This window comes from Syngnathus scovelli, chromosome 1, assembly GCF_024217435.2.
Source record: "Syngnathus scovelli strain Florida chromosome 1, RoL_Ssco_1.2, whole genome shotgun sequence".
NCBI classification, from domain to species: domain Eukaryota; kingdom Metazoa; phylum Chordata; class Actinopteri; order Syngnathiformes; family Syngnathidae; genus Syngnathus; species Syngnathus scovelli.
This window is the reverse complement of record NC_090847.1, coordinates 17782501-17800324: the sequence shown is the minus strand read 5'-3', so window position 1 is coordinate 17800324 and position 17824 is coordinate 17782501. Positions and strand designations below refer to the sequence as shown.

Below are 17824 nucleotides of genomic sequence, written 5' to 3'. Positions count from 1 at the left end.
ATGAACAGCCCCAAAGGCCTAAAAGATTGCCTGACCCAATATGGCTGAGTCAGGAAAGTTTGAAGGTCGGGGGACATTTTCTGTGTCAGCTCTCTCTGGCCTCCATTAACATGGTCTTATTTAAATGTGTTTTTTTTCTTTTCTATTGACATTTCATGGTAGATCACTGATGAAAGCAAATTATGGAAAAGCGAGACTGGAATGTGCCACCTTCCATGATGATAGGCTGCAGACTTTCTAGAAGAATGTCCTTTGGACACATGAGACCAAAACGGTGCCTTTTGTCAAGGCATATACTACTAAACTCTTGTATTCACAGATGCAAGCGAGGAGGAAACACTGAAGGAGGCTCCCTTATGTCCTAGGGCTGCTACATCTCGCAGAGTGTCCCTTGAATCTGAGCTGAAATATGCAGTTTGGATTTTGGAGAGTAAAACCTACCAACTTGGGACAACTGGAGTGCTTTGCTCGTGACAAGTGACAGTTTTACAGAAATTGTTTGATTGCCATCATTTTTGTCCATTTGTTTGTTGATGCTCAACAAAAAAAGCTGTCTGATCTTCATTAGTTAATTTTCAGTCAAATTTGATCATTACTTATGTAATTTTTATATTTTTTCAGTGACTGCTTTACCCCCCCACCCTCCCCTACACACACACACACACTTTAGCTAGGCAACTCTGCTCCTATTGCCTGTTTTCGAAGTTCTCCTATTACAACATACCTGATTCAAATGATCAGCTTATCAGCGAGCTGTGTAAAAATCCTGATAAGGATCCTGATCATTTGAATCGGTTTGTTTTAGAGTAACATTCCTAAAACAGGAAGGACAGTTGCTCTCTCGGTCCAGCGTTGCCTACCCTTGAGGTAGCTATTGTCATTTTGTGTGTTGTTGTAGTATTCAGAAAGCAATGACACTGTATATACTTTGTCGCTCCAATCTAGTAAACATACGTAGATTGTTAAATTCTGGGGGAATCCTTCATCCAATTATTTTATCTTTGCTGCTTTCCATGCTGATAGTAACTACCAGAAGACTGCATATTTTCAGTTGAACTATTTAATGGATGCCACAAAGATCAAGCTGTAGAGCCTTTTTGCGAAATTGCGGAATCACTCTCGCATGTGATTGCGTGTGGCTCTATGGCCTTAACTGAACTCAACAAATCAGTGTGCCAAGGGTGTCATAGAAAATACAGTTCTTATACTGACCGCAAAGTTACAAGATGTGTTGACGGCTTAACTACACATTACACACGCAAAAAAAAAATGTTGTCTTTTTTTTCTCTTGAATATGGATTTACAGTTTCAGGTGATTCCCATGCATGAAGCCCAATAGGTGACTAGCGGCTCGCCAATGAGTCGATGCCTGATTTGTCTACAAAGGTGCCTCGAAAGCATCATACTTGGTGGCTAACTGCATTAAATAGTTATTCAATATTGGTGACAAAACAAAAGAAACCAGTGGACTCGCGTTTATTACCAAGTACCATTAACCCCCTCCCTCCACCCAATGTTGCTGAATACCTTGGATCGACTTGTATAAGACTTGCACAACCTGGGATGTGGCAGAAAAAAAAAGGTTGGGGCCAACTGCTCTAGGGTCATTAACCCTTGTCTCCCATTGGCACAGATGGTCAAGTCATAATGTAGTTAACTTCCTCTCCTGCTCCTTTCCCGGAGCTGATAACACCTCCAGAGAAACGTTTTAGAGTAGTCAGTGGAATAATTTTGTGTTTCTCCCCTTGACTATTTTCAGATTCTAACTTAAATCTGATGTTACTACAAAACTAGAGCAATGTCTACATTTTTTGAATTATCGTATACCTAAATACCAAGAACAATTTTCAGTCTGTGAAGTTTTAGGGATTACTTGTATTATGTAAAAGCTACAATGGATGGAATCCACAATGCACTTCTTTATTTTTATCAGTATTCTAACAGTTGAAACATGCAACATAATCAGTGGCACCCCGCCCGCCTAAGATTTTACTGTATGCAGTTTATTGGATTTTTGTTTCTGTCCTTGTGGATTGGGGGTAATAAATATAGTGCCAAAAATAATTCTTCCCTCATACTCAAAGAATTCCTCTGCAAATAATCTCCCATTGGACGCTGAAACACAGAGCTATTATTAGCCCCATCAATCAGCATCTTCATCTCAGTGACTGGAACGATGAGCGTTGGTACTAGCCTGATTCCGTGCCGCTCCTGTCCCGGCTGTCAGTTACATCAATCTTAAATGTCACTTATCAGCAACGAAGGAAGCGTTAACCTTGATGCAGAGCTGTCACAAAGATTGGAAACCTGTTATTTTTTTGACATCTGGCTCTCTGCTATGTTTCTGACTGTGTGACTGTAAGTTTATAATTTATCATCAAGGCATTATGGATGCGGCACAATAAATCTGCTACTGTTGAACTGAAAGTACCTTGTACAATAGAGCTACATTTAGGAGTAGACTTTCCCACTGACAAAACAAATACAAAAATACACTGCAGAGAAAACGAATGGAACAATTGGGTAAACTGGACAGTGGTTTTGAATGACAAATGAACTTCCCTTGCCAAGCAAAATCTGAAGACAATTTGTTTCTGCACCCAGCAGATAAAAATGCCCCGGTGACCCTGTTACATCCATCCATCCATTTTCTATACCGCTTGTCCTCACAGGGGTCGCGGGCGTGCAGGAGCCCATCCCAGCTCTCATCGGGCAGTAGGCGGGGGACACCTGAACCGGTTGCCAGCCAATCGCAGGGCACACAGAGACAAACAACCATCCGCACTCCATCTGGGCAATTTGGAGTGCTCAATCCACCTACGATGCATGTTTTTGGGATGTGGAAGGAAACCAGAGTGCCTGAAGAAAACCCACGCAGGCATGGGGAGAACATGCAAACTCCACACAGGGAGGGTCGGAGGTGGAATCGAACCGGCACCCGCTGAACTGTGAGGCGGACGTGCTAACCAGTGCGCCCTACCGAGCCGCACCCCCGTTACATTAAAACATCAAATACATTTGACCTACACTCATCTTTTGTCAAATCTTGAACTCGCTAGGTTTCTTACTTTCACTTAAGCAAAGTTTCATTATTCAGTAGCATGGTGGGTGGAGTGCTTAAATAACAAAAGAAATCATTTGTAACAGGACTATTCCTGGTATTGTATTTAATCATTGGTTCATAGAGTAGTGTGTTGAAAAATGTTCTGAGTGTGTTTGCTATTTATAACCGAGGCTATAAACTGCCTTCTCTTGTGTTGTCAAGAAACTGACCCAAACACAGCTCATCACTATACTGGATGCAGAATTGGATCCTGAGTCACACAGTTGTTGTGTTTTTTCATTATTTCTACATGTGTGTATCACAAATGGATTAAATTTTTGATGACCAGGGAACATGGAAATTGTGCAAGAAACAAACCTGCACCATCTATGCTCTGGGAAACATTGTTGTTGCCACATATGCAATCAGTTAACATCTCTATTGCATCTTTACAGCTCCTCAGGGGAATTGAAGCTCCTAAAATCAGTTTGAGGTTAACCGGCGTAGTGACCCTTAGTTACTCTGTGCTTTCTCACATGTGAAAAATCGAGTACAAAAGATGTCAGATGAGACATCTTGCGATCTTATGTTCTCACCCTTTGGATAAACAAGCATCTGGAAAGCCGAGCAGCCATCGGTTAACGAAATGCATCTTGTCTTCTTGTGAATGTAACGGTAGTTTTTCTTTCCCTTATTAAAGACAATGTGATAACATTTTTCATTTACCTTAGTTTCACTTTGAGTGGTTAGCTTGAACTGAGGAGATGATTAGGAGACTTTTGCTTCTTTTTTTTAATCAAGTCTAGAATTTTATCCAATATGCGCCAACTACATCGATGGCCGCAGTCAAATCACATGCAACATATTAGTAGTTCAATACAACCATTTATAGATATATAAAATCTTTGTCTTTTGCAGTACTGTAACATCAATTCATACTCCTAGCTAATGTTTGAGTATGCGTAGTCGAGTTCACTTTGAAATTTAAAGCACACTATCCAATCGACATTTCTTTTGTCTTGGATGATGATTATGCTGGACTGCGTTCACCATTTCCGCGATTTACAGGGCCAAAAATCAAGCCTACAAAGAAAAATGTATTCATGGTGAGGTAGTTCAGTTATGTTCTGGGACTGAGCATCCCAGGATAAAGACCTCGAAGCTACAGACACCCAAGAATGGTTAAGAAAAAAACTTTCCAGTATTCTGACTTGCCCTTCTATGAGCTCTGATCTAAATGTGGAATGAGATGAAATCTGGTTCCTTCAAACATGAACTGGCCATAGAAGTTCACTTATGAGGAGTGGGCCAAAAGGTCACATTAAGAGTTGCCGATAGCACTCGCAGCGATATCTTTAACAGGTTGCGCAACAAAATATTAAGATAAGGATCCCATTGTTTGTGGTCATGCCATTTTCATTTTTTAAATTTATAATGACATTAATAATGAATATACAGATGGAGGTTAGTTGTTTGAAGGAAGTCGGCATGTTTACACTTTCACTGCCATTGATGCCTATAGATGTCCAACATCTACTGTAACTGGACTAGCACTGAATGAGTTAAGTGAAATCTTCTCTCGCCTCTCTCTAGGGTCCCCTCTGCTTGTACACGCATCCCGCCATCCCCTCACCCCCTGCTTTCCTCCACCACACAAACAGTAGCTCTAATAATGTTCTGAGAACATCATGTTCGACCGGACATTTTCATGTTGTCCGCTGTGCTCTTGGATTTGTCTTACGCTCAGAGGAAATGGTTTTTACAATCCTGACCTTCCACCTCTCACCCCGAGAGCCACATTTTCCACAGGGAGATAGCCTGAAGGGCCCAGTTTGTGGTCACTGTCTTCTCAGGGTCTGACCAGAAAGGAAGGACCTCAATCATAAAGTAAACACGGAGTACACTTATCAGCAAAACATACAGTGTAAACATACGAGTTTCAGCAAAATAAGGGTGTTTGAAAAAAATAATGCGCTTATATCTCTTTAGTCGTGCGCATGATTTCTTTGTTGATCCTTGATAGATTATATCAGGCTCATACAAACAAACAAAAAGCAAATTAGGTTTGCAAATAACATTACAGTTGAATTGCAGCAACAGTCCTCAATAAATTTTAACGAGTGCATAGAGTGGAAACAGAACTCTGATAAGCTGAAAAATGATAATAGTATGAGGGAAAAAATAATTGCCTGTTTGATAAATGTTCATTGAGGGTTTAAGTTTGAGTTCGGTGCTCTCTGCTCTGTTGCCCTCTTATCTGCAGCTCGTTACAGTGGCGGCATCTGCAACTGGAATGTCTGATGAGCAAACAGCAACAGAGTCACACCAGACTGTTCATCACTGAGCCTCACCGTTGGAGCCCAAGCGAAACGAAGGCCCAATTACAATACGTATGTGTTTGCTGGGGTAAACACATGCTTGGATGCCTTAAATTCCATAAAAGTTAAGCGTCTGCCAGTGCACTGATTTGTACAGATCGATTGTCTGCAGATAGGAGAAAGTCAGCAAATGTTGACAAAGGTCAAAGTAGCACTTTAAGTGAAAAACAAGTGAAAGGGAAAAGAAGGAACGTGGACATGAGATGAAACACACTTTTAGTGTAAGAATTACCAACCAGCAGCATCATGATAACCATCCGCTAAAAATAATGATTGCCGGTACAGACACTGTTTCACGTAACATGCCTTTATAAAGACAAACATATTCACTTTTGATTGACACTGTCAGCAAGGTCATTATTATGATGTCCAAGTAGTCATAATTTTGTGGCTGCTTGGTGCACAATGGTGTGCACAATAATGTGCATAAGTCATAGGCCACCCCCAGCTTTTTTGTTTGTTTGTTTGTTTGTTTAATGACATTTTTCCATATTATTTATTTTGGCATTTTAAAGCAAAACATGAGAGATACAGCAAAATTGGACTAATACAAAAAAAAAAAAAAATGCTTTAAATTAAAGTCGTCCACCCACTAAGAATGATAATTGGATATTTCACCATCTGTTCATCCTCTTTCCTGAACCAGGAAGTGCCCTGCCACCTTACAAATAGATGGACAAATAAACACAAATCCTGTACAACAGTCCAAAAAAGAGTCTTGTTGGTGGTATTTGTGACTGACATAAAAATGTTCAGTAAACATATAAAATTGTGGTGGTATAATAACACTGGTCAACAGCAATTCTTTTTTATCAGCGATGACTATGTGTTTCTGACACTGATTTAAAAAAACCTTTACTTTACATTTAACACTCAAGTCATAAATGTTATTAATTTATATTGTTTTACATTATATTGTTGTTATTATATTAGTAGAATCATTATGATGTACAAAAGAAAACCATTTAAAAAATGAGCACATTTGGAACCAGCGTTTTATATTTATATATATATACACACTTGTGGATATATAATATATAAAATTGACAATGAAAACCTTAGTTTCAATAATGAATACAGCCCAGCTATGTATTTTTATTATTTAAAAATTTGGTGTGTATATATATATATATATATATATATATATATATATATATATATATATATATATATATATATATATATATATATATATATATATATATATAAAGTTTTCATGCAAATCTCGGTCAAGGATTATTAAGAAGAAATATTGCATACATTTATTTTCTTATTATTTTTAAAGTCTAATACGACAATATGACCATTTATATATAATTTATAGATAGATAGATAGATAGATAGATAGATAGATAGATAGATAGATAGATAGATAGATAGATAGATAGATAGATAGACATATATATATTATATAATATAATATATAATTTCTGACCATTTGGAAGGCAAATTTGTGCTCGATTCATCCATCCTCCTCAGTGTCAGCTTTCTCACAGCCATTAGGACACGTCACGTTCTGATAGATAGTCAATGGAGCAAAGCGCACACACATCTGAGCCGTCGCATAAACAGAGGCGTGAATAGCAGGGTTAGATTAAGTGTATCAGCTTGACCAGGTACTGCATTGAAGCAGACACACACACAAATGCTTACACCATTGATCATATAGAGCTGTGATGTAATCGGTCATAGAGCTTTGCATCATTAACTTGCACTCGAGGCTTTAATGAAAAAAACATTGGAGAACATCTCGACAGTCACTGTTTTCATCCCTCTTTTTTCTCCCTTTCTCCTGCCCGTCCTTACTTTTGCGTCATGCAATATATGCTCGTCCTCCTCGTTCATCTTCCGCCCACCCTCCCCCAAATGCCCCAGCGACTGGCTTGACTTCCGTTGAGACAAAGTACATATTTCCCATGGCTTATCTGACCGCTGGCAGAGTAAGACAGTGCGAGGATAATTCACAAGTAGCCTTCATATCACAGGCCCTGGTTGGGGTTAAGGTCATTTGGTTACCTTAAACCCCATCAGGGGTTCATCAGCTTAGGACCAAAAAAAAGTTTTATTGTCTGAACAAAATAATTTGCTTATTTAATAGCTCAGAACCCAACTTAGAAATTCTGTTTCTTCTTGACTCCTTCATGGCACCATGTTATGTGTAACCCCAAAAGGTTTCTCAACTCATGATTTTTTTGTGTTTTTTAATGTGTGATGATGAAATTCTCCCATTTATCAGGCCTTTGAACTAGAGTGGTGGAGTATTGGCCCTAATAGCAACATGAAAGCCAGCTATCTGTACCGATACAATTTGAAGTTTCATAACATTTTGCTGTCACTACAAATTACCAGTGTAATAAGAAACACAGCATATAGGAATTAAATACAATATGCAATAAATTGTGTCATTCTTTGAAGAGCAGTATATTAGCTCTGATAATAAGCAGCCCAATACAAAGGCTATGCAGCAGCATGCGTGCGAAACTCCCCACCTTGACTTGATTATCTCATTATTGGACCTTTTCCTAGAAACCAAAAAGGAGGGGTAGAATGAAAATACGAACTACGTTTGTGCAGATTGGCTTGAGTCCAGGTACAAGCCCGCCCCTCTGATGATGACAACGTGACGTGTGTGCACCTTCCCCTGTTGTGCAATCATCATGGGGGCTATAAGACCCCGGCAGCCTCATCTGGTTTCTCAGAGGTTCCAGACACTATGTTCACTGCTTGCATACTCTGAGGCACGACATGGTTCATGATTATTCATAGAGAGGGGGATAACGCAGAAAGATGGACTTTAGACAAATGAGGCATTAAAACAACTCAACCACAGACTGGACAAACCACTTGAGGTAAAATATATTCTAGTTTAAAATAATGAAATTACTCCGTGTTGTTTGTTTTATAAGTCATAAATCTTTATTTAATGAAGTTGAAAAGGTTTGGTGATGTTTTTCCTCGTGTTTATATCCTTGACAGCTTCTTTGAATTTGATATTTTTTCTATTATTAATGGATTCTTCCAATGCAACCAAACCAGCTGCTTTCACTAGATTCTCCATTTCCTGTCAAATTAAACTCGAGACATTTTCCATATATGGTATGAATATTTCAAAACCTGCTTTTAGGTATTAATGTGAAAACCATGTTTCTGTGAAATCCAGTAGTCGGGCAACAGGCCTTTTGTTTTGGTTTTATTAGAAGCTGACTGCAAGAGTTGTTTCCACTCGTATTGCAGATCCAGGAAGATATTTAAGCCAAATGCTAAGTTTATCACTTAGAAAAACAAATTGTGATCCATAAAAGGCATCTGAATTTACTTTTCACTTCTTTCCAGTGGACCTTGGAGCACGAAAAGAAGGCAAGTGGAATTGTTCCATTATGGCAGTCCCAAATGACAGCTTGAGTTTTAACTCCACCATCTCTCTTTATACGAGCAAAAACAGTGAGAATGTGTCTGTTTGCACCGACTGGCCACCGGTACCCATGACCACCATCATCCCCTCCATCTACAGCATTATCTGCGTACTGGGCATCATTGCCAACACACTGGCCGTGTCCGTGTTGGCTCACACAAGCGCCTCAAGGAGAACTGTGGCCAACACCTTCATGCTGAACCTTTGCGTGTCGGACCTTTTGTTCCTGCTGTCCCTCCCACTCTGGGCTGTTTACTACTCGCAAGGGTACAGCTGGCTCTTTGGTAGAGTAGCTTGCAAGATCTCCGGAAGTCTTCATAATCTCAACCTGTATGCCTCCATATTCTTCATCACCTGCATGAGCGTGGACAGGTACCTTGCTCTGGTGCACCCACTGCGCTCTCAGAGTGTTCGAGACCTGAAACGTGCGAAGCTCATGTGCATCCTGGTGTGGGTTCTGGCACTGGCTTGCACGGCGCCAACCATCGCTCTGAGGGACACGCACTTCATCAAGGAGTACGACGTGGAAGCTTGTGTGATTATCTATCCGGATCTCACCTGGTATCGCAGCCTGGCCTGGATGAAAGTACTTCTGGGCTTTTTGCTGCCAATGATCGTCATCTCTTGTTGCTACTGCGCCATTGGCAGACACTTCTTGGCTGGCTCTGGACTCATAAGCCTGCGGAGACCACCACACTCTGGCGGCGCATTTAAATCCTCAAGGTCACAGGACAGCTGCGGTAAAACAGAGCGACCCCCGACCACATGTGTGAACCCCAGCTCCAGTGGAAGCAAACCCATGGAGGGAAGGGGGCTGGAAAGGGTCTTATGGACTGTGGCTGCTGTTGTCTTGGCCTTCTTCCTCTGCTGGTTCCCCTTCCATTGCGTGACCTTTATTGACATACTGAAGAGTTACGACTGGTTGGACACTTGCTGGGCAGGGTGGGCTGTCCAGAATCTCACACCGCTCACCCTCTGCTTGGGCTTCTCCAACTCTGCCATCAACCCTGTGCTGTACTGCTTCATCGGGAACCATTTCCGGGGCCGACTGGGTGCCCTCAGTAAGGGTCTGTGCATACGTTTGAAGGCACGTGAGGAGGATCACAGTCAAAAGAGGGGCTCCTTCAGCACTAGGCTCAGTTCTTTCTCCCGAAAACTCAGTGACTTGAAAGATCTGGCAATTGTTGAAGCCTCTGCACATGCTTAGGTGACTGACGAGCTAACCACATAGGATTGATACAGGAATAGTAAGGGGGAAAAATACTGTCACCTGAAGATTGAGACTGATTTTGCAAAACAATTGCCAACTGATTTTTCAAAGCAATGGAGATCGTATGTTTTGCTGTTTTTGAAATACAATTGCAAAGTTGTTACTGCACACAAACTTAGTCTACATTTTGCTCCATCCTTCATGTACCGAGTGTGTGAATAGAAGGTCACCAGACTTCCGTAGAGTCCATTGTAGAACATGATAAGTTGATACAGCATGCTTTTTCCCCAATATGACTTCTCTGCACATCCTTAATAATGAGAAGAATCGATCTATGAAGGAAAATACTTTGTTGTTCCGTTAGGCATCCTACATGAATGCAGTGAAAGGATTCAGATGGTAAAGTAAAGCACCACCTTTGGAATGTCATATTAACCTGTGTTAGCTTGTTTATTCGGGGTCAAGTTTGTATCTGCTATACATGCTGTTCAACAAAACATTGCTGTAGCCTACAGTAAAGACCAACGGCAATTTAATTGATTTTATTTACATCTTAATCCTGTGATTATGTGTGTTTTCCTGGTTCTCTGACTTCCTTAGTCCTACACATTATGACCACTCACACAAATGAACGGGATTTAGCATGAGTAACACACATACATTAAATAAAAAAGTAAAAGGATAAACAGGGATTATGTTTTAATGTAAAGTACAGGTGATACACTATGGCCACATACACAGCCCGAGTGCCAAGACAACTGCATATTCTGCTTCAGCAAAGCTATAACAGCTCAGTTTTTATCGGCACTGTCAGAGGTATTAATTTAACGATATGTTTATTAGGTTGTAAAACTGCACTTCACCACACTGAAGGCTGCCTAATATTATGACTATAAACGATCTCTCCTTTCCTTTCTATATCCTCTGCAACTAATGCCATCTCACAAGCTAACAAAAGGTGAGGTTTGAAATGTTTTGGTTTGGTTTGCTATTGCTCAACTTTTAAGTTGAATGGGAACTTCTAGGTCATGTTTGAAGTTACCATAATAGTATTCCCTCCAAATTATACACCGTTAACAATATCATAGATATGAATTTAAGGGGGGCGGGGAATGAAAAGTGGCAAATACGTTTGGAAATAGATTCTATGATATTTATGTATGTTTCTGTCAGAATATATCCATCCAACAAATACCCACTTGATGTCAAAATCTGACTTGGGTATAATTTTCTTTGGAGTAAGTCACTAAGTGTGATTAAAATTTATTGTTTCACTTTTTAGAACGTAAGGCACTTAAAACATTTATTAGACCAGTAGCCAGAGAAAGGCTTATGCCTCAGTTGTCATAAATTATCAGCATTGGTATTTACCACAATCACGGTTTATGGTTGTATAATGGCTATTACGCTTGTTTGTAGATCCTAATCATAATTAAAATGCTACAACATAATTGTTAATAAACGTATAATACATTGACACTTATTAAGATGTTGATTTCCTACAGAAGAGCATAGTAAATTCAAATTTGGGTATTAAAACGGTGAATTCGGTTCCTCTTCAAAATAATGAAATGTTGAGCACTCACTGAACTCAACTCAAGTCAATTTAAAGCACTTTATGTGGCCATATATTCTCTTCATTTGTCAAGAGTTTCATTCTGCATAGAAATAAATGCAGATATTACATCATTTCATAGGTCTACCGTCAAACAGTTAATCCAATCTCACTATTGTACAATATTATTTAAAATATGTTGAGTAAAGCAATTCCTTTGCCTGAATTTCAAAAGAAAAACATGACAGCAATATGTTTAGTGCCTCGCGCTTCTCGAATGACCTCGTAATGCATTGCACATATCAAGGCTGTCTAACATAGTCTCATACAGGTGCTCTGATAGTGCATTCCAGTCCAAACACTTGTGTTGTGCTAATCAATGGACTATCTTTGTCTGCTACTTGTGTCTGCTATAGATCATCCACATATCTGACTGACCCTGGGCTGCCCCTATGTGAGCTGGGAATTCATAGAAGGGATTTGTTTTCCCTGCTGAAGGCCACCCAACGCCTCGAAATCTGACGAAACATATTATATAATTGATCAAGTGTTAGACCTTGGTGTGTATTAAAGGAGTTCATATTTTTCATCACTGTCTGTTCTTCACTTGAGGATTCATTTGTATCTTTAATCCCTAAATTCAAAAACAAATAAGTTGTATTTTCTATTCCGTCCTTTGTCAAAATAATGCTTTTTTTTCACCAATGTTCACAGATGATGACACAAAATTAATACAGAGTACTAAAGTCAATCGTAATTGAGATTTGAAGGAGCTTTAGGGGACAATGACAATGATGCAACAGAATTGGAAGAGCTTGATTGTGCTATTGGACAATATAGTCCTTGTCCTTGGTATCTTTGTAACAATTAAGTTGGTGACTTGTTTACATCAAATCCAACAATGCATTACATCAAGTCATCATTTACCATAATGCGTTACATTAAGTCAACACTCACAGCATATTCCACTTTATATTAAGTGTATAATTTTTTATCCGATGCTTAAATTATTCCCTTGTTAGGATAACTATTGCTAATAATCATCATCACAAACCATAAAGCAACATGTTCTTATCAAGTATGTGAATAAAACATAACATAATCCACACTTATTACTGAAAAAAATATAATAACAGACTGATTGGTGCTCATGATACGCGATAATAGGTTTAATTCACTGATGTGTGCCTTAGGGAAGCAGCCCCTGAGCAACCAAATTAATGGTCCCATTAATTGCTAAGAGTCCTGTTATGTGCATTAAAAGAGACAACTATGATTTTGGAGTTGGCTACCAGAAAATTCTTTCCTCAAGCAGCAAGCCCCCTCTTGCCCGCCCTGTACTAAGAGTTACGTATGTTGAATGTGGAATGCATGGTTATGTACGTATATGATTTTTTTTTTCCACTATCAGGAGCAATACCGTTGTCTGAATGGATTTTCTAAGAAAAAGAAATGGACCCCTCTGTACTATTATATTCTTATACGATATACAGCTATAAGAGATACTGATTGATTGATTGATTGATTGATTGATTGATTGATTGATTGATTGATTGATTGATTGATTGATTGATATCTTTATTTCGAACATCCAAAACAAAAAAGAAAAAACAAAACAAATCACACTCTAAAGTGCCACATATAAGTCCATACAACAAACAAACAAAATATAAACCAACAAACTGAAAAAAATACATAAATAAATAATAATAATAATAAATAAGTAAAGTATTGATATAACGTATATTGTATAACGTATTACTAATATAATCACTTAGTTTTTCTTGTTTGTTGTGTGACAGGTTATGTCCTTTTACAATAATAATAATAATAATAATAATAATAATAATAATAATAATAATAATAATAATAATAATAATAGTAGTAGTAGCAGTAATATAATAATAATAATAATAAGAAGAAGAATAATAAACAGTAAGAATAATAGTAATATCAATAATAACACATTTCATCATCAATCTAAAGTGTATAACACCCGTTAAGAGTCAGGTACCCATTTCCCCCTCCTTGTATCTTGACCATATCATTTTTTTTTAATATGCTCCAACATTTAGAATAATCTACAAACAAAAAAAGTTACAACATTTAAAAGCAAAGAAAATAAATAAAAAGGTTATTCGAATTACAGATTTTAAAAAAAAAGTATTATGAACGAGTCACTCTTCCTAAAGCAATTGGTTCATTTTTCAGTTCACATGACTTCAACCAGTAGGTGTCGGTAATGCACATTGAAGCCGGTGCCACCTCGTCGTAAAACAAAACGAAGAAGAAAATGAGGTAACTTCCCGTTCACGAACGAGTCGTGAATTGAATTTCCCGTTAACCAACTGAACGGATCCGTGAGTGAACGAGTCAATGAATGATTTTCATTTCCAGTTCATCGCGAGAACGGATCAGTGAGGGAACGAATCCTGACTTTCCCGTTCGTGAATGAGTCAACGGGTTAACTGCCTTCCCGTGCATCAACGGATCAGTTAGTGAACGTGTTGCATCTCCCTCCTGGCGTGAACTATGTAAGCCAGAATGTAGATAAACGATTTGCCAAGGAAAGAAACAACCACTCACTGAAACACCACTTCTTTTATGCGCGTTTTCTCCAAGCTATCCGCTAACTTTATTGCATGAAGGGATGCGCCGTTATGCAACAACGGGGAGATTATGCTTCTCTTTGGGTAATCTTGATTTTATAACACTTGTAGTAATTTTTAAATAACGTGTATGCATATATACGCCTAAATATTGTTATCCAATATATCTACTACAATTTCACATTAGATTGCTGGTTTGAAATTTACTTTTAATATTATTATTATTTTCAAATAAACATTTATGTTAAAACTTGTCTGGTGTTTTATTCCTTGTTTTTTCATTTGCCAATTAAAACAAAAATCAGACATTTGGTTAACTGCTTTATATGACAATATGTGTTGGTACACCTCATGGACACTTCAATAGGTACACTACACGAGGTTAAAAAAAAGAATAAATAAATAAATAAAGGGTTAATTGGACAATAAAAGCACATTTCAGTATATTCTCACACCTGGGATCAAACCAAGACCGTACCGTGCAAGAGCCCGTGTCATTACCCAGTTGGCTATTTCGACCTGGAAGCCTGTGGTCGTCTGCACTATTTTGTACTAGTGATGTGCATTCCAGTTAAGTGAACTGAATCTTTAGAATCGGTTCACTCAAAATATTTATTCAAAAGAATCGTTCACCGAATCTTAAGTGAAAGTGAAAAGTGCCACACCCGCCCTCACCCCCACCTCCTGATTGGCTGTTTGATCTGTGACGTCACTCGGACACTCCATTAGGTACACCGCCATTTTCAAGTGTACCTAATAACAGGCCACTTTATTAGGGAAATATCATGGTCAAAGGTCACAGGTGTCAAGCTCTAGTCCCCAGGGCCGCGTTCCAACATGTTTTCCAAGTGACCCTCGTTAAGCGCACCTGTGTGAAAAGTTTTTGGTCACTCACGTTCTGCAGGAGCTAAAACTTTTCACGCAGGTGCACTTAACGAGGGAATCACACGGACACTCCATTAGGTACACCGCCATTTTCAAGTGTACGTAATAACAGGCCACTTGATTAGGGAAATATAATGGCCACAGGTCACAGGTGTCAAGCTCTAGTCCTCGGTGCCGCATTCCAACATGTTTTCCAAGATTCCCTCGTTAAGTCCACCTGCATGAAAAGTCTTTGGTCATTTTCACGCGCTGCAGGAGCTAAAAGTTTTTACGCAGGTGCACTTAACGATTGAATCACACGGACTCTCTACCCTATGGAACCCTTGCTTACGTTTATGGAGCAGCTCACAAGCAAATAGTTATAATGGTTATATGGGGCAGCACACGAGCAACTGTGTTGCAAATTTTTCTATGATAAAATATTTTAGGCATCACTGGGATTTGAACCCAGGTCGCTGGGGTGAGAGTTCAGAGCACTAACTACTACACTATGGAACCCACGCTCACATTGCATGGAATATATATGGTTTGATGGAGCAGCTCACAGGCAAATAGTTACACTGGTTATACGGGGCAGTACACGAGCAACTGTGTTGCACATGTTTCTATGATAAAATATTTTAGGTTTCACTGGGATTTGAAACCAGGTCGCTGGGGTGAGAGTCCAGAGCACTAACCACTACACTATGGAACCTTCACCCATACTGTATGGAATATCTATGGTTTTATGGAGCAGCTCACAAGCAAATGGTTATTTGAGATAGCACACGAGCAACTGTGTTGCAAATTTTTCTATGATAAAATATTTTAGGTCTCACTGGGATTTGAACCTGGGTCACTGTGGTGAGAGTCCAGGGCACTAACCACTACACTATAGAACCCTCGCTCACATTGCTTGGAATTTATGTCGTTTTATGGACCCTAGCTCTAACTCTAACCCTAACCCTAGCTCTAACCCTAACCCTAGCTCTAACCCTAACCCTAACCCTAATCCTAGCTCTAACCCTAACCCTAGCTCTAACCCTAACCCTATCCCTAGCTCTAACCCTAACCCTAAACCTAGCTCTAACCCTAACCCTAACCTTAGCTCTAACCCTAACCCTAGCTGTAACCCTAACCCTAGCTCTAACCCTAACCCTAGCTCCAACCCTAACCCTAGCTCTAACCCTAACCCTAGCTCTAAACCCTAATCCTAACGCTAGCTCTAACCCTAACCCTAGCGCTAACACTAACCCTAGCTCTAACCCTAACCCTAACCTTAGCTCTAACCCTAACCCTAGCTCTAACCCTAACCTTAACCTAGCTCTAACCCTAACCCAAGCAGTAACCCTAACCCTAGCTCTTACCCTAACCCTAACCCTTGGAGAAAATGTGCATAAAAGAAGTGTTTTTTCAGTGAGTGGTTCTTTCTTTCCTTGGCAAATCGTAAATCTACATTCTGACTTACATAGTTCACGCCAGGAGACGCAACATGTTCACTGACTGATCCGTTGATGCACGGGAAGGCAGTTCACCCATTAACTCGTTCACGAACGGTAAAGTCAGGATTCGTTCCCTCACTGATCCGTTCTCACAATGAACGGGAAATGCAATTCACGACTTGTTCGTGAACGGGAAGTGACGTCATTTTCTTCTTCGTTTTGTTTTACAACGAGGTGGCACCAGCTTCAATGTGCATTACCGACATCTACTGGTTGAAGTCATATGAACTGAAAAAGAACGAGTCACTTTAGGGAGTGATTCGTTCACTCTCGTTCACTGAAATAAATCCGTTCTTTTGAACGAATCGTTTACTCACGAGCCAACACTAATTCGCTCGCTGAGCTTTCAGATAGTTTTACGCTAATGCCACCCACAAACTTTCCCCTGGAATCCTTCCATTAAAATGAGTGGCACGAGGAAAAGAAAGGTGAACACTGATTGCCGAGTGTTTACAAAAAAAAAAGAGTGGACAATTTGGCTCGACCTACCTTTGTGAGCAGACGTTCAGCCACATGAACGTCGACAAAGCCCGTCACAGATCTCGGTTAACGGACCGACACCTCGGCTCTATCCTAAGAATTACCACAACAAATCATACTCCAGACCACGATGCACTAGCAAAAAAGAGAGACCAACAATACTATTGATTTCTTTATTACTTTATTTACATGTATTCATTATGAAATATTATTTTAATGCTGTTAATAAATGCATTTGTTTTCAAAAACGTTTTTTTGAATATCCATGCTTTACTACCTACTAAAAGTACAAACCTTTTATGCAATGACCTTTACACGTCATTTCTATTACTTCACACAAACACTACATCCATCTGCTCCTGGTTCGGCCCCCCGGTCAAAATTTAGAACCAAATTCGGCCCGCCACTCAAAAAGTTTGCCCACCCCTGCTTTAATGCTTCTCAATGTAGTAATTTACAGATTGACCATTGAGTGGCGCTAACATGCTGCAGATGTATTAGGCAGCCAGACAGGACCCGTGCTGGCTGCTTACCCACACAGTCAGCCCAGAAGCCCCATGCTCATGATCTTTACAAGCTGAGGGAAAGAGAGCCATGATACAGACCGATGACTCGGAGGCTACAGTTGTGACAGTAGAAACCTTCAAAGTCATTCAGACTGAAAGATTCTCAAAGTCAGAAATGTATTTTCTGTAGGAGTGTGTGTTCTTGTGAAGGACACACTGTCTCAGCATATGCGGCCTCCTAGCCTCTAATGATAATGTACATCTC

General features: G+C 39.5%; 1 protein-coding gene across 1 annotated transcript; it reads left to right on the top strand.

Annotated features, from left to right (window-relative positions):
• Positions 1 to 8107: 8107 nt before the first annotated feature.
• On the top strand, positions 8108 to 12187 carry agtr2 (angiotensin II receptor, type 2). The gene is made up of 2 exons (XM_049747853.2): positions 8108 to 8270; positions 8755 to 12187. The coding sequence occupies exon 2, from the start codon at positions 8799 to 8801 to the stop codon at positions 10038 to 10040; it is 1242 nt and encodes a 413-aa protein (XP_049603810.1). The 5' UTR covers positions 8108 to 8270; positions 8755 to 8798; the 3' UTR covers positions 10041 to 12187.
• The last annotated feature ends 5637 nt before the right edge of the window (positions 12188 to 17824 follow it).

Coding starts and splice junctions, on each gene's coding strand:
- agtr2 (XM_049747853.2), top strand. CDS start 8,799: ATGGCAGTCCCAAATGACAGCTTGAGTTTTAACTCCACCATCTCTCTT.